Here is a 16,702-nt window from a genome sequence, read left to right as displayed (position 1 = left end):
CACGCGTGTCGGGCCCCCTGTCGGGCGAGCGCCCTCCTCCCGCAGCCTGTCCCCACTCACTCTCGCCCACTATCGCCTTCAGTCCCGCCGGCGCCATGACTCCCGCGTCCCACTTCGGCTCCTGCTGTCCCAGAGGCCAACACTTCCGCGTCTGCAGGCGGGCGGAGCCGACCTCGGGACTCGCCCCTTTTGTGAGCCGGCCTGCGGGAGGCGCACCTCGGGCGTGCAGGGCGGGGTGCTCTGCTTCCGCGCGGAGGGGCTGCCCGAGCGCACCTGCGCACCACGCAGGCTGGTTCAGACGGCCATACCTGTCCTAGGGGGTACGGCTGATTGTCTTTGTCTTCCTGCTCTGACAGGACGGCCGGCCCCTTGCAGGTGAAGTGCCGCCCAACTCCGTGCACGGGATCGGGCTACAAACCCGATGCCGGAACAGGATGGCTCCACAGACAGATGCACTTCGCGCAGCGGCCTGCGGGGCGGCGCCAGACAGGACGCGTGGCAGGGCGGGGTGCATCTTCCAGCTCGCGGCGGACACGTGTCCAGGGGTGTCAATACTATGAATAAAATATTGGGGGTCCGGGTAAGCCCCGTCATGGGCATAGCCAAGCAGAACGGAGGGGGAGCTGCCCCTTCTAAATAAATACAAATCTGAGGTTCTGCCCCCCTCGATATGGCTCAGGAAAAGCGTGAGGAAAAAGAATCAGTGCATCTGGTGGTTTCACAGGTCCTGAAATGAAGCAAAGGCACGTTTTATTTTGACATTATTGGCGTAATAAAAATAAACACAGCTGACAGGATTGGGACCAGAAGGAAACTACAGAGAAACAAGAGGGATGTATCAGCAAGGTTTGGCGGAACCTTGAGGCTGAGAGAAGTAAAAAGCATATTTTGAAAAACTGAAGGTGGCAGCCCCTGGACGGAATATAGTGCAATAAGGACTGTTTTCTACTAAGTATATGTCTGTGTTTAATAAAATTGCCCTGGGGAGGACTCAGAAAATAGGAGGAGGGAGGGCAATATACATACTGAGATTGTGACTTGAATAACTTGTGACTTGTTATTAATATCGCCATAAGAATCTTTTGAATATCTTTTTCCTAGATAACGGGGTAAATAGGGGGGAAAATAGGACTTTTAAAAACCCACAGGAAACAAGCTTCAGACATCTGAAGGCAGCCCTGTTTAGGGAAGTTTTTAATGTTTGAAGTTTTATTCTGTTTTTAGTGTTCTGCTGGGAGCCGTCCAGAGTGGCTGAAGAAGCCCAGCCAGATGGGCGGGGTATAAATAATAAAATTATTATTATTATTATTATTAAGCTTCCCACCTGCATTTTCTGCTTAAACTTCTGAGCCCTTGAGTCGTTTTCTGCAGCTGCTCCCAGTTCATGACAGTGCAAGGCCTCAAGAGGGATCTCCTGCTCTTTGTAGCAGCAGCAGCTGCTGCTTCCGTATTTCAGTTCTTGAGCCTTTGCATTTCCTTGATTTTGCTGCAGCTTCTCCTGCCACTCCACCAACAAAATCACATACTTTCACCACTTTTCTTCATGCCCACCCTTGGGAACCTCCACATTCCTGAAAACAGTGCAAGGCCCCCTTTTGCAATTACTGTTATCTCCTTACCATTCAGATAAATGCCAAACTGAAGACTTTACTTCACTGCTTGGGCCCAGAAGGTCTATACTGTATTAATCTATGCTCCCTTCCTGCTGTGGCACAGGATGCAAATCCATATGAAGTACTTCGGGATGAGCACTTTAATTCCCCTATAAATGTGATTGCTGAACAATATATATTCCCTTTGAGGGTTCAGTTACCAGGAGACTAGATCAATATGCAACTGCATTATGTGCATTGAGTACCACTTGTGTTTTGGGCAACATAAATGAAGAAATGATTAAAGACCAATTGTTCTGGAAACCTTCCAAACTTCAAGGGAAACCCTTAATGGAAAGGCAGCTTACTTTGAATGTAGCTGTTGAAATAGCAAGAGGGCTGAGAATACTCTTCACTGTGCCAAATCCAGTGCCGGATTTATGTATAGGTTAAGTAGGCTGAAGCCTAGGGCCTCTAAATCTAGGGGGCCTCGCCAGCCTGCCTGCTCCCCAATGCCGCAGTCTCCCCTCTCCCAAAATTGCAAACCCAAGACTTCATGTGAAGGCAGGACAACTCGGGCCCAGCAATGATTAGACTGAGGGCTAGCTAGTGGGGTCCAATTTGAAGCAGTGGGGCACAACTTGATTTTTTTTCTTTTGTAGGGCCCCAGTTCACAGCCAAAGTCTGCAAAATCTTATAGATATAAATAAAATCCATCTAGATTGCACTGGTGCAGGGGCCCCCTTAGGAGTGGCCCACGGGGCCCCAATTTGGCCCACGGGCCCCCAATTGCCTTAAGGTCAGCCCTGATGAGACTGTGCAGGGGTTGGACTGACAAACCCTGCATCTTCTAGGTCCCTGGTGTTACCATTCAGAGTACAGACTCAAGGACTTGTTATGGAAATAAAGGGAGGGCACTTATTGGAAATCAGTTTTGTAAACAAGGCATACAATGGGCACCACCAGTGAAAAGGTCCTGCTCTGTCCGTGTAACTCCTGCCCTGTCATTTGATAAAGTGCCCACTTTAAAAACATTATTTTGCCTAATGATCTGAGGGTCGCAAGGAACAGTATTCTGCGGACACGAAATGTGAACTCCTGAAAGAATGATGGAGGCATATGGCATTCCACAAACGGGGAACAACCATTGATTGCAAAGGCCCTGTTATGTGCCACAAGTCAGTGCCAACTCAGATCATAGAGTCTGGGGGGTACTTGATGTTCAGAAGGCACAATTTTAGGTATTTGGGTCCCAAGCCATTTTGGGCTTTATGTGCTGGTGGGAATATCTTGAATTGGGTTTGTTATCTCACTGGCAGCCAATTCAGTGCTTTCAGGACTGGTGACACATGATTCCACCAGGCTGCCTCACTTACCAATTCAGTAGACACATTGTACACTAGTGCAACCTCTGGACCATCTTCAATGGCAGCCACAAGAAAACCCATTATAGTAGATCACAAAGAAAGTCACTAGACCTTAGTATAAACATCCTGCTCCTAAGAGTTGCAAAAATATCATTATATCTAATCTTTGTGTTCACCAGCAAACATTAATTATCACCCTCCCGTAAGCAGGAATCAGACGCCACATAGACAATGAAATCTTTTTTGAAGTACACTTATTATTCAGGAACTACAGAGAGATAGATGTGGCCTTCCCATAATTAAGCATGCCCCCCCCCCAATACTTCAAATCTATTTCAGTAAACACAATGGTAAGCTACCAGGAATGACAATAGTTCAAAAAACTTAGGCATTACATTATTCACTCTCTCAGGAAGCCCTATTAGTTAGCATGAAACTTTACTTTTCAATGGTTAGTCAGCTCACAGCTCCAACAGGACCTCCTCTTTGCTCCTCCAGGATCTCAAAGATCAACCCTGCGCTTTGCTGGACCACAGACCAAATGAACAGGTGAGAGACACTTACCTTGCTGGCACAGAATCCTGAAGGTGAGAACTTAATTCTCAGAGAGCTATGATCCCTGACTTTGCATTCCACTTGCCCAACTTCGGGCTCAACCCTATGACCCTGAAGTTAAGAGTCTCATGCTCTACTAAGCTACATAACTGCTTGCAACTAGAGAGTTGGAAAGTGAACTGTGGGAGGAAAGTTGTGTATGCTGTTGACCATTCCTATGTTTAACCTTCTTCATAACAATTATTTAAAAATTTTCTTTTTAGTAAACTTTAAACCTTTAATCTTAAAATTTGGGGGGTCTCCATTGATTCAGCACCCACATCTAAAAGTCCAGTTCCACACCACCTTGGAGGTCCTTGAGGAAGACCCAGGGACGGTTTTAGGCTGTGTGGTGGAAGGTAGCCTTGTAGGAAATCAAATCCTTTCACCTGGTAGCAGTAAAGTTTTAAAAGGAAGGGTGTGCAATAAGAGGTGGACACTCTGTCCTAGCCAGAACTCCCTTCTGCACATGGCTCAGGTCCCAGAGTGCAGCTGGGGAGCCGTCAGCCCTGCTTGTGCTGTGCTGTGTAGTTGCCTCTCGAGGCGGCAATAATGCAATAACACTGGGAAGCTTTGCACAACTAATAAAGTGGAACGAAGCATGGACAATCCAGTATAAATCCACCACTAAGACAATAATATTTTGTCAATGGCATGCTACAAAATACACCTGTAAAAAGACTCCCACCAGTCTGTAGGGACCCCCAATATATCTAAATATCACTGATTTTATTACTCTTGCCAGAAACATGACCATCTGACTGGTTTTTATCTTTGTAGCTGGGCTTTGTTTTGTTGGAACGGTTGTTCAGATATTTAATTTGTGTCTATCTTAACACTGGATTTGATCTATTGATAGGTTGATTTCACTGGCTATAAAAACGGTTTTATTGTATGGTTTAATTCTCACTGTTTTCCTTTGTATGTCTCCATATTTATGATAAATAAATACACCATAGTGCACATGCCACCCTTTTCAAATATCTACCGGTACACTTCAATGTGTCTGGTGTTCAGCCTCCACCCTATTGTAAAACACCACTGTAAATGGACAGCTGAGAAGCGGAAGCTGTTTGCACAGTCTTTGCTGTTTTGCATGAAAAATGTTTGAAGTAGCTTTATATCACTAAAAGCTTTCAGCAGTAAGGATGCCCCAACCCCTAACGCTAACCAGGAAATATTGTGATAACATTGTACAACGGGGTGTTCTAGGCGGTGTCCCTATTGTGGACAGGTTGTATATGTGCACCTTTGGGGCAGAGGAGTAAAATGTTTTCAAAGGTGAAACCAGTCAGGTGGGTGTGTTTGCAAAACTGTACTTAAAGCGGGGGTAGTTTGGTTGGGGAATGAAACTTCTGGAAAGAAAATTGTGCTTTTGAAGGTACGTGGCTTTTGACAAAGTAATGATGAAAAATAACCGTAGGCAGGCTTTTATATCTTCTGGATTCATATTCCAAGTAAGGCTATCAACAGATTGATGCTGTGCATTAATGTCTTAAGATATATATTGATAATTCTTGCTCATAAATGATCTGATTAATAGCTTATCTCTAATAGACTTAATTAATTAATTAATTACCAATTAAACCCTCAGTAGAGACAATGTTTTGAGAAGGCTGAGGGAAGTATCTGTATTGGTATTCATAGCGGTTTCTTTTGACTCTGCTGCAGATTCAAATTGAGTTGGGTTAGGAATGTCATCTTAACTGCACTTCAAGGACCTTAGTTTCAATTAACTTTTTTAAAAAAAAACACCAACCTGGTGGTGATTATAGATAATAATTAAGCTATACCATGGGATTGATCACCACCTTCTGCAAGTTAATTGATTCCCTCCTTCTCCAAGGTGTTTTTATTTTTCTGAAGGACAAACTACACATAACACGCAAAATGCCCTCCATCTTCCTTTCTCCCTTCCTGATCCCAGATGCCCATTTATCCTGGGAAATACACTTCTGGAATTCCACTGGGATAGAAATGAGAGTTAAAACAGCCAGTGGGGGGGAAAGTTTCATATGCCCTTCGGCATGGAGGTTGTGCGCTGAAAGCCCTATATTTTTCTGTATATAGAAAATGAAAACCTTGATCCTGTCTATCACACATTGACATGTAACATGTAGTTTGCCCCAGATGTATCAGCATATGCTATCTGTAGTATTGGTTGGGAGGTTCAGGCCACATTTACACCATATATTTAAAGCACGATGATATCCCTTTAAACAGTTACTGCTTCCTCCAAACAATTCTGGGAGTTGTAGTTAAGGGTGCTGAGAGTTGTGGATATAGGGATATCCCTATTTCCCTCCCAGGGCCACAATTCCTAGAGTGGTGTAAGAATCAACCCGTCTTTGCAGGCAACCCTAGTCATTGTAGCTCTGTGAGGACAATAGAGGTCTCTTAGTAACTCTCAGTACTCTTAGTAACTCTCAGATGGGCTATATACCCATCCATGACCAACAGTACTTCTGTTTTATCTGAATGAAGTTCCGCTCAGTTGCTTGCAGCCACCAGGTAGTTCAGGTTTTCAGCCATGGGTCAGATTTGTGCAATTCTCCACCTCTCCCCAGTGCAACATTTCAAAAAGAAGCTTATTGCTCAAGTGACTCGGAGAGACTTATGGCATAAATGAAATAGTGATGATGACTTATAATCTTAGATATCTTCTAGTGACCATGTCATTGGTGCAGGTTTGCTGACACTGTGTGTCCTGCATGAAAAGAAACACACCTAAAGAAAATCCCCAAACAGATTCTCTGACAGTGCTCAGCCTCAGCGAGCTTAGCACCAGCACTGGAAAATGTCAGGGTCAGTATTGCAGCCTACCAAGGACTCCCACCCTCCCTTGACTGGAAGCAGAGGTGAAAAAGGGAAGAGTGGGAATTCTCTCTGCAGTGGCACCAAGAATCCTGGGGGCCTTACATTTCCTTTATGGGAAACATTGCAGCACCCACGTGGCCTCTGTAATACAAAAAGTAATAGGCCTCATGACCGCATACTGGTATCTTCAGTTGGTTCCAATAAATACATTGTTCCTACATGGGTGGCGCTGTGGGTTAAACCACAGAGCCTAGGGTTTGCCGATCAGAATGTGGGCGGTTCGAATCCCCGCAACGGGCTAAACTCCTGTTGCTCGGTCCCTGCTCCTGCCAACCTAGCAGTTCGAAAGCACGCCAGTAGATAAATAGGTACCACTCCGGCGGGAAGGTAAACGGCGTTTCCGTGCGCTGCTCTGGTTCGCCAGTAGCAGCTTAGTCATGCTGGCCACATGACCCGGAAGCTGTACGCCGGCTCCCTTGGCCAGTAAAGCAAGATGGGCGCCGCAACCCCAGAGTCGTCCACAACTGTACCTAACGGTCAGGAGTCCCTTTACCTTTATGTCTTCTTATGACTCAACTCTTACTTTCTGGTTAGACTGTGATGCTGATAATCCCAAGGTTGCAGGTTTGATCCCCATATGGGATGACTGCATATTCTTGTATTGCAGGGGCTAGACTAGATGATCCTCAGGGTCTCTTCCAACTCTATGATTCTACTTCCTCATGCTTTTCCTCCAAATTTTGCCATTCGTGACATGGCAGAGTATGCAATAGCTGGATTTTTTTTTTTTTAATCTGTACAGGAAATTCTTCACCAGCATGATGAAATTCACCATATTCCTGATCTTTGCTGTGGTGTTTCCTGCAAAATATGCAAGTCCTCAGTCATGTGTTATCGATACTCTGATTAATGGGAGGATCCAGGCAGCAATTGATTCCAAAGGTATTTGGATCCCAGGCCCCTTTATGATGCTTGAAAATCTGTTCCCCATTGTCATTCTAAGATTCCCAGGTTCTTCCAGGATTGTCTGCTTCTAATAATAATGTTGAATGCTTCATTTGGAGATTATTGTATCACCTAAGTTTTACCCACTGTAAGGTAAAAAGGGCATGAACCGTAAACCCATTACCCATACCAGAAAAATCCTTCCATTTTTCCTAGATTATATTCACTCCAGTTTGGTAAAGTTAGCTTTACCTTGATTCATAGATGTGATTTCTCATTGGAAAGTGTCTGGAGATGCTGCAATTCAGAGTTGTTGTTGTTTTTTGTTATTCTGCTGCATTAAAGAATTTATGTTAGCTCTACAGTGGTACTTCTGGTTACATACTTAATTCATTCCGGAGGTCCATTCTTAACCTGAAACTGTTCTTAACATGAAGCACCACTTTAGCTAATGGGGCCTTCCGCTGCCGCCACGCCGCCAGAGCACGATTTCTGTTCTCATCCTGAAGCAAAGTTCTTAACCCAAGGTACTACTTCTGGGTTAGCGGAGTCTGTAACCTGAAGTGTATGTAACCTGAAGCGTATGTAACCTGAGGTACCACTGAAATTGTGATCTCTAATTAGAGATCACACTAGACAAGAGTTTCAAAAAGCATGGGGGAAATGCAGAGAATACTTCACAAAACAGTGCCCTAAATATATATACCTGGACTTGTTTCGATTAATGTCTGCAGGAGACTTTGTGGATATTTAAGTTATAATTAGAAAAATCTTAATAATTATTCATAAAGGAAACAGTTTATAAGAAATAAATAAGAAGGCCAGATACAGGATAAAGAAAGTCTTTTATTTCATTGTTTGTATTGTTATGCTCACTGTATGTTATGTTCACGTTTAATGAGGGTGGATTGTGTATTGGGGTGGGGTGTTTATGTTATGTTGTAAATATTCCAATAAAAATTATTTTAAAAAGAAAAGAATTTATGTTAGGATAGCTGGCATTTTCTGTAATCCATAGTTAAGAGTCTAATGCAGAAATAACAGCTAATGCTTTGATTTAAGTGAGTTTAAAATGCAAAACTGAACATATTGTACTAATTTTGAAAATTGGTTGGCAAATTGTTGTTGTTTTTCTTGCAGTTGTAAAACACACAATGGTGGTGTAGGGAAACAGAAATGTTAATTATTTGCTTTACAGCTGAAGTGGCACATAATTTAATTTTAATTTGCTTTAAATCAAGGGAAGAGAAAGTGGCAACGCTAATGTTTAGCCTTGTTTTCTTGTGTCTCAGATGGAAAAATCTGGGGAGACACTCATTTCTGCTCCCAATCTTTGTGTAGACAGACACAAAAATGATTAGTAATTTTGTTAACAAGGAGCAACCAAGAACCAAGAGGACTTTTTTTAAAAAAAGTTTTCAGACTAGGAGATGCCTGCCATAACTTTTCTCTTGCCCTGAGAATTCCTTAAGAGATGTGAACTGTACAGTTGTCGATTGTGTGAAAGATTTTGCATCTTCAGGAGCTACTGATATATAGCATGCACAAGCAATTCAGAGAGATTCATGTGACAAATGTAATATGGAAATCAATCTTGCATCTTTGAAGGAGTAGGATGATTTTTTAGCTATGGGGTCAAGCATACAAGCCTTCTCTTGGAGGGCAAGGAATATACAGCGGTAGCTCTGGTTACGTACTTAATTCGTTCCGGAGGTCCATTCTTAACCTGAAACTGTTCTTAACCTGAAGCACCACTTTAGCTAATGGGGCCTCCCGCTGCCATCGCGCCGCCAGAGCACAATTTCTGTTCTCATCCTGAAGCAAAGTTCTTAACCCGAGGTAATATTTCTGGGTTAGCGGAGTATGTAACCTGAAGAGCCTGTAACCCGAGGTACCACTGTACTTCAAATGTATGGGGTGTATACAGCATCAGAATGAATATTATGTTGCTTGTAGCTGTCTAAATAGCAGCAAGAACAAAGAAAGCTTTTCTATTTGAGCAACGATGGCATGCAGTAGAATCCTAACCCTCCTGTCTTTATTTACAGTGCACTCAATTCTGGCAAAGAGAAAGCTGATTTGCACAACCGCATTTTCTCGTGGTGCTAATGCCTACTGTCCTTCAGGTAAGACGTATTTTTGGGAGAAGAGCAGAGACTGGGAGGGTATTAGGAGCAGGGACATGGAGGACAGGAAAATGACTTACTCTGTGGGTAGCAGCTAAACACATCTCCATGGATCTCTGCTTGCTTTGTGTGGTCATGAGTATAAAATCCAAGGTCATGGCTGAGGGAAACTGGTTGGGTGTCTAAAATTGTGTCATTAGCATAGCAGCGGCTAGGACTTGCATCTCAGCTGTGATGGTGTCTGATCAGGTGGATATCCTCCACATCACGGGGATAAAAGTGCTCCGCTGCCTGTTTCTCTAACTTCTCTTTTCTACTCCCAGGGTACCTGGCCACTGGATGCGCCTGTGGAATGGCTTGTGGTTCCTGGGATATTCGTGGTGATACTGCCTGCCACTGCCAGTGTGCCAACATTGACTGGACTTCTGCCCGGTGCTGCAAAGTGGCCACTGTTGGCTGATATCTCCCCAGCTCCCTGTTGACTCCAGTTTCTATGCTCAATAAACTCGCTTCTATGATTTTATGAACATTCTTTTGGATTAGTCTTTTTTTTTAATGTATCTGGAGTGGCAGCTGTTGAGAGATGTCAGAAATCCATCTTCTTCTACTTCCTGGTGTGAAAAGTTCACAAGGTTTAAAGGAAAATAACAAGAACAACAACAATAATAATATATTTATACCCTGCTCATCTGGCTGGGTTTCCCCAGCTTCCTGCAGCCAATCAGAAGCCCTGCCTTGGTTTCTGTACGTTTGGGAAGTCAAACGGACTTCCAGAACAGATTCCGTTCAGCTTCCAAGGTACGACTTACTATCTGAAAGGATGCACATTTAACACAGCAAAGTCAGCTAAAACAAAATCTTAAGCATTTCAAAAGAAAACATTACTAAAGGAAGTCAAATATAAAATGTATATTTAAAACAGCATAATTAGCAAGATAATAAAATAATATCATAAGCATAGAACATATCAGCTGCTGTTGCTGCGAATTCTGCCAATGGTGGTTCCTGGTGGCTGTGGAAGTTCAGGCTCAGTGACCTGGGTCTGTATTAAGGGACAGCCAAGATGGTCTCTGGTCTCTTCGGCAGCTTCAGCTTTCGTAAGAATGACATTGGGGAAGCACCCCTGAACAAATAAGCAGTATAAATCCACCACTAATTCACTATTTTTGTGTCAATGACATGTTGCAGAATACACCCACAAAAATCTGCACTGGTCTGGAGCGGTCCTCAATACCTCTCAATGTCACTGATTTGATTTGATTGTACTCTTGGCAGAATCATGACAATTTGACTGGTTTTTCGCTATTGTAGCTGGGCTGAGTTTTGTTCGATTAGTTTAGGGTTGCCATATTTCAAAAAGTGAAAATCCGGCAAAGTTGTTGAGCAAAATCTCCAAAAGTTGAACATATAAATACACAGATGACCACAATGCACCTCCCACCCTTTCAAATACCTCCATGTATCCCATGTTCAGCCTCTACCTTCCTATAAAACACCTTTGTAAACACTAAGAACTTTCTTCAAAAGCTGGTTTCCTGGAAGCTTGCATAAAAGAACTGTGCTCCTATTGTTTGCAAATTTGTATTGAGTAACAAGGCTCTCATTTTTATGCTGGATCGCAAGAGTGGTAGGTCCAGGGGGAAACCCCTGGAATGTCCTAATTCCATGGCTAGTTGCCGCATTCCTTTCTTGCGGTAGAGTTTCACAACCAAGAGTTTTGGACAAAAAGCATGCTCTGTCTCTTTGACCTTTGCTTTGTGAGCTAAACAAGGAAACGTTGTGAGAACATTGTGCAAGGTGGTGTTCTGGACAGCACCTGGGGCAAGGGGCGTAAAATGTTTTGAAAAGGTAAACCAATTGGATTAGAGATTTTGCAGCTCAGCTGTATTTAAAGGGGAGCAGTTTGCTCAGTGAATGAAACTTCTTGAAAGAAATTCATATTTTTGAAGGTATGTGCTTTCTGACAAGGTAAGGGTATTTGACAAGGTATTATGTATGGTAGGTGGGATTTTGTATCTTCTGAGTACATAGTCTAAGTAAGGCTCTCAACAGAAGCTTGTCAAACATTAATGCTTTATAATATATATTGTTAACTCTTGCTCATAAATGACTGATTGATTAATAGCTTATCTCTAGGGGACCCAGTCAATGAATTTCCTATTGAATCCTCAGTAGAGGTCACATTTGAGAGCACTGAATGAAATATCTTTTGACTCTGCTGCAGATTCCAATTGCATACCTTCCAAGTGTCCCAATTTTCCAGAGACAGTCCCAGAATTATAGAAGCGATCCCAATTTCTGATTTGATCACAGAATGTCCTGGTTTTCCTTTTTCCTCCCCTCCATGTTTTGGAGAACAATTGAATGTGGTGTGTGTGTAGGAGAAAAACAGAATCCTATTTATATGGAAAATAAAATACCTCCACCAGATGAAGCTGGCATACAAGGCCCTTCCTAAACATGAACAATCCACTTTACATTCTATAATTGCAATGCTTCACCAGCCGGCCCTTTCTTAGGAAACACAGGGAGTGTTTATTCCTTTATTGTAAATGAAGCCTTACATTGTCTACTCAGAAGTAAGTCCTGTTTTCAATGGAGCTTACTCCCAGGTAACTGGGTAAAGACTGAGTTGCCTTACCTGGCCATACTAAGCATTTTTACGCAGAACTGAGGGAAGTTTTTAATGTTTGAAGTTTTATTGTGTTTTTAAATTTCTGTTAGCAGCCACCCAGAGTAGATGGGGCAACCCAGTAAGATGGGTGGCATAGAAATATTATTATTGTTATTATTTATTGAGTTCAGTAGGATTTATTCACTGGTATGTTCCAGATTATTCTCACAGTTTCTACTATTAGTAGTAGTAGTGGTATTATCATGATGATGATGATTATCCACAGTGCTCTTTTTCTAGAAAAAGAAGTGCTGGAGCTCACCATGAATTCCTCCCTTGTTCTCTACCAGCAACATCCTTCCATCTTCCCACCCACCCACCCACTTTCCCCTCTGCTTTCCTCATATATATATATATATCTCCCAGACAAAGACAGAGTGCTTGAGGAAGGGTTGTGTGAAACTTGGAAGCTAAACCACCTCTTCATAATAGCCTCTATCCAGGTAACCACAAACAACAACCCAGCAGCAGCAATACAGACCAATGGAAGTTTTCAGACTCCATTTAGGAGCAGTCTCACATTGAGTGTGCTTCAGGTAGGTGCAGTCAGGAGGCTATTAGTGCATGAATTACAGTGTGACTACGCCAGTCTTCTCCAGGAAGTTGTACCAGGCAGCTGAAGAAAAGTAAGGCACCCTTGCCACTTTTGCATCAAGAGGCAGCAGCACATTACAGAGCACTCCAAACTGCCAACTGGTATCTTAAGGTGGGGAGGTGAGTTTCTACCTCATCTCACACTGGCTATATACAACACTGAACAAAAGATTCCAGCATTGCAGGGGTTGGACTAGATAGGTGATTGTTGTGGTGGTCTCTCCCAAATCTACAATTCTATGATGCAATGAATCTAGATGTTGAGCTTTTTTTTAAAGGAAACCTACCTTTCAGTCATCAGACAGTTCAGGGTATCAGCCCCTTTGCTGACAGAGCCTGTATTGCAGCCCACCGAGCACAGAGGGCAGGCACAGGAAGTCCTAAGACAGACAGCCAAGCAGTGCCCCTACCCTCCAATCTCTGGAAGCACCAAGAATCCTGGAGGCCTCATATTTCCTGTATGTGATTGGCTACAGTGAGGCTTCTGCCTTTGTAATATGAAAAAAGGCCTCATGGCCTCAAACTGGAATCTTCAGTTGGTCCAAACAAATATATTGCTCCTGTGTCTTCTTATGATTCTATTTCTGCTTGTAATCCTTGCCCTCTGGATTCTGCGATTCCTGACAAGGCGGCTGCATTTTTTAATCTCTGCAGGATGTTCTGCAACAGCATGATGACATTTGCCATATTCCTGTTCTTTGCTGCATTGATTCCTGCAAAGTACGCAAGTGCTCAGACATGTGTTATCGAGAGTCTGATTAATGAGAAGGTCCAGGCAGCAGTCGATTCCAAAGGTATTTGGATCTGAGTGTCCTTTATGATGCTGGAAACTCTGGGCCCTATTGTCATTCTATGATTCCCAGTTTCTTCTAGGTCTGCATCCAAGATATGGGAACTCTGGGCTGCGGATCACCAAACTGTTGCTGGGAAGAGGGATTGATTGTTAAACCACTCTAGACATAGTAGCTCTGTGAAGGAACTAGAACACCACCATTTTTAACTGGGCAGCTTACAGTTAAGACTAAACATGTCTACTCAGAAGTTAGTTGTATTGAATTCAGTTGTGTTTACTCCCAAGGTGAATGGAGTTAAGGTTGCAGCTTTGTTTTTTAAAGAACAACACCATTTTGAATTGGGAAAGTCAGCAACTCACAGTGCAATCCTAACTATTAGGATTTGGAAGTAAATTCTCTATTTAGAAGTAAAACCAATGGAACCAACTCCCAAGTTAATGGCGTTAGAAGTGCAGCTTTAGCTAGGGGAGCAAAAGCAAGGATCCACCTCCACCCAACTTTCCAGTGACTCTGCTAGGTAAACCAGTTTACCACCCATGAACTGCACAGACAGAGAGAAAAGCACCTATGCAACTACCAGCACTCTGAGAGAAGCTCTGTTCTGAACTTAAAAAGAGGGAGAATGTCGGCTCTTTGTCAGAGATAATTCCACAGCAAAATGAGATTTTTGTGGCCTGGAGGGGCATAACTCACAGAAGCTTGAGTGAGATTTCCGTTTTGTGCTATATACCCATACCATACATTTAAATCACATTCCCCATCCCAAAGAATCCTGGGACTTGTAGTTTACATCTCACAGAGCTACAGTTCCCAGCACTCTTAACAAACTCCAGTTCCAAGGATTCTTTTATGGGCAAATATGCATTAAATGTATGGTGTGTACATAGCCTCAGAATGAAGCCTCTGTTTCCTGTAACTGTCTAAATTGCACAATTAACCAAGTTTTCTATTTGATTCAGTGTAACTCTGATCCTCCTGTCTCTTCTTGCAGTGTCCTCAATCCTTGCGAAGGCTCAGCTGACTTGCACAAGCACATCTGCAGCTGGTGCTGATGCTTTCTGCCCTTCAGGTGAGACATCTTGCTGGGAGAGAACAGACTGGGAGAAAATCTAGAGCAGAAAGACTGAGGCCAAGGGAGCAAGAAGAGAACTCATTTCCATGGAACTCTGTAGACATGAGTATAAAATATAAGCTCATAGCTGGGGGAAGCTGGTTGGGTTGCTTAGCTGGATTATTAGCACTGCAGTGCCATATGTTGGGTGGGAGATAAATATAGATCACCCATGTGGGTTAATTAATAAAAGATGTGAGGTAATTAATAAGAGACGTGGGGTAATTAATAAACGCTCCCTAGATCCAAAGTGCGGGGCTAAACAAGCTCTAGTAAGAGAGCCCCAGCAGAGTTTAAAAGACACAAAATGTGCAGCAACAGTGAAGTGTTAGGAATATAGACCTTCTAATTTCCTGTTTAGTCCACTTACATGTTTTACTTACAAACTCCAAAGGTCTTATTCATGAACTATTTCATGCAGCAGTAGGAAAGGCACAGGCAGAAAATTCTTAGGTTACAAAATACAAAAAAAAAGCAAAAAAAAAAAGCCCAGATATGTTGCCTGGTTGGCTTCACATTGTGGAAGAGAGTAAACAAAGGAAGTTTCACTTTCTTTTTCACCGGAGGTGAGCGGGTGTGACCTGAGTCTGGGAATACAATTTTGTGGTCTTAACCCCTGAAGCTTGATAGTTACATTTGACTGCAATATCCCACACTGAGCACTTGCACCTCAACTGTGATGGTGTCTGATCAGGTGGATATCCTCCACATCATGGGGATTAAAGTGCTCCCCTGCCTGTTTCTCTAACTTCTCTCTTCCACTCCCAGGGTACCTGGCCACTGGATGTGCCTGTGGAATGGCTTGTGGTTCCTGGGATATCCGTGCTGATACTGCCTGTCACTGCCAGTGTGCCAGAATTGACTGGACTGCTGCCCGCTGCTGCAAAGTGGCCATTGTTGGCTGATATCTCCCCAGCTCCCTGTTGACTCCAGCTTCTATGCTCAATAAACATGCACGTTTAATTTTCTCATGCCCAAGTATTTTCTTTGAATGTATCTGGAGTGGCAGCTGCCCAGAGATGAGAAACTGGGAACAGAGGAAGCTGCTGCCTTACACAGAATTGCCAAGAGTTCATCGGGCTTCTCTACATTGGCTGGCAGTGGCTCTCCAGGGTTTCAAGCAGGGAGTCTTGCCCAGCTCTTCCTGCGGGTGCTTGAGATCGAACCTGGGACCTTCTGCTTAAAATGCAAGTGCTGTAAGCAGTGAGCTTCCACCTGCCTTTGCACCGCAGATTGCGGAGTCAGTGTGGTCAATGCTGCCACTCAAGTGTCAAGGACTAGCAGGGCTCCCTGTAGTGGCTGGAAGAGGTAGTGGCGCCAGAGCTTGATCCAGGGGGAAGGGGGAGCTATTTATATAGTTTTGTGCCTTCCACGAGGCACTAGCCACAGCTGGAGGATGCAGAGAGGTCTGAGCTGTAGTTTTTGTTAATAGAGAATTAAACTACCAGCTGTTTGTCCTCTTGTGCTCAGGACATCAAGACTCCTAAGAGGCTTTGACTCTCTTCTGTTTGTGCCTCCTGCATCACGCTTGCATTGTGGAATCACACAATTCTACTTTTTCAATACCAAAGTACATACTATATATGGGAAGGGAGAAAGACATTAGAAAGGCAGTAACTTGTTGACACAGGGTGGGTGGAGTGGCAGTGCTTACATGGCTTCTGCCTGGTGGCAGCAAAGGTCTAATGGGAACAGGGGGCAGGCAGAGGGTGCTACAAGGGAGCGGGTGGCTTGCCAATCCAAAGGTCGACGTTTCTAATCCCCACGACAGGGTGAGCTCCTGTTGCTCTGTCCCAACTCCTGCCAACCTAGCCGTTTGAAAGCAAGTCAGTGCAAGTAGATAAATAGGTACCGCTGTGGCGGGAAGGTAAATGGTGTTTCCATGTGCTCTGGTTTCTGTCACGGTGTTCTGTTGCGCCAGAAGCGGTTTAGTCATGCTGGCCACATGACCCAGAAAGCTGTCTGTGGACAAACGCCGGCTCCCTCGGCCTGAAAAGCGAGATGAGCACCGCAACCCTATAGTTGGCTTTGAATGGACTTAACCGTCCAGGGGTCCTTTACGTTTACCTTTACCTTTACAAGGTGTGC

General features: G+C 43.7%; 3 protein-coding genes across 6 annotated transcripts in view; 2 read left to right on the top strand and 1 right to left on the bottom strand.

The window, feature by feature from the left end:
* The window catches only part of STXBP2 (syntaxin binding protein 2), a 35,334-nt gene extending 35,171 nt beyond the window's left edge, over positions 1-163 (bottom strand). Inside the window, exon 1 of one of the 2 annotated variants that reach the window (XM_083427034.1) lies at positions 61-163. Coding sequence is in view for 1 of the 2 variants with exons in the window: in XM_083427033.1 (XP_083283159.1) it covers positions 61-97 (37 nt within the window). In the remaining variant the exon portion in view is untranslated. The remainder of the gene's footprint in view (positions 1-60) is intronic. The other variant, XM_083427033.1, reaches the window with a different exon arrangement.
* Positions 67-9,968, top strand: LOC310671297 (resistin-like). The gene is made up of 5 exons (XM_083427035.1): positions 67-375; positions 3,458-3,508; positions 7,173-7,312; positions 9,364-9,441; positions 9,765-9,968. Exons 2-5 carry the CDS (start codon positions 3,501-3,503, stop codon positions 9,899-9,901), a joined length of 363 nt encoding a protein of 120 aa, XP_083283161.1. The 5' UTR covers positions 67-375; positions 3,458-3,500; the 3' UTR covers positions 9,902-9,968.
* Positions 9,969-11,197: 1,229 nt separating this feature from the next.
* LOC310672079 (resistin-like) lies at positions 11,198-15,581 on the top strand. Of its 3 annotated transcripts, XM_083428626.1 has the most exons (5): positions 11,363-12,558; positions 12,715-12,829; positions 13,364-13,503; positions 14,495-14,572; positions 15,383-15,581. In XM_083428626.1, exons 3-5 carry the CDS (start codon positions 13,365-13,367, stop codon positions 15,517-15,519), a joined length of 354 nt encoding a protein of 117 aa, XP_083284752.1. In that variant the 5' UTR covers positions 11,363-12,558; positions 12,715-12,829; position 13,364; the 3' UTR covers positions 15,520-15,581. The 3 variants fall into 3 exon arrangements, with proteins under 3 accessions (XP_083284753.1, XP_083284751.1, XP_083284752.1); XM_083428627.1 differs by lacking the exon at positions 12,715-12,829 and having other exon boundaries at positions 11,198-11,390; XM_083428625.1 differs by lacking the exon at positions 12,715-12,829 and having other exon boundaries at positions 11,325-11,409.
* Positions 15,582-16,702: the final 1,121 nt, after the last annotated feature.

This window comes from Podarcis tiliguerta, assembly GCF_965153285.1.
Source record: "Podarcis tiliguerta genome assembly, chromosome: 2".
Classification (NCBI taxonomy): domain Eukaryota; kingdom Metazoa; phylum Chordata; class Lepidosauria; order Squamata; family Lacertidae; genus Podarcis; species Podarcis tiliguerta.
This window is presented reverse-complemented; position numbering and strand designations above follow the sequence as displayed.

Excerpts from the sequence above, each read along its gene's own strand:
- LOC310671297 (XM_083427035.1), top strand. Across the intron at positions 7,313-9,363 it reads GGCAGCAATTGATTCCAAAG|TGCACTCAATTCTGGCAAAG; the intron begins GTATTTGGATCC and ends CTTTATTTACAG. Across the intron at positions 9,442-9,764 it reads TAATGCCTACTGTCCTTCAG|GGTACCTGGCCACTGGATGC; the intron begins GTAAGACGTATT and ends TTCTACTCCCAG.
- LOC310672079 (XM_083428625.1), top strand. Across the intron at positions 13,504-14,494 it reads GGCAGCAGTCGATTCCAAAG|TGTCCTCAATCCTTGCGAAG; the intron begins GTATTTGGATCT and ends CTCTTCTTGCAG. Across the intron at positions 14,573-15,382 it reads TGATGCTTTCTGCCCTTCAG|GGTACCTGGCCACTGGATGT; the intron begins GTGAGACATCTT and ends TTCCACTCCCAG.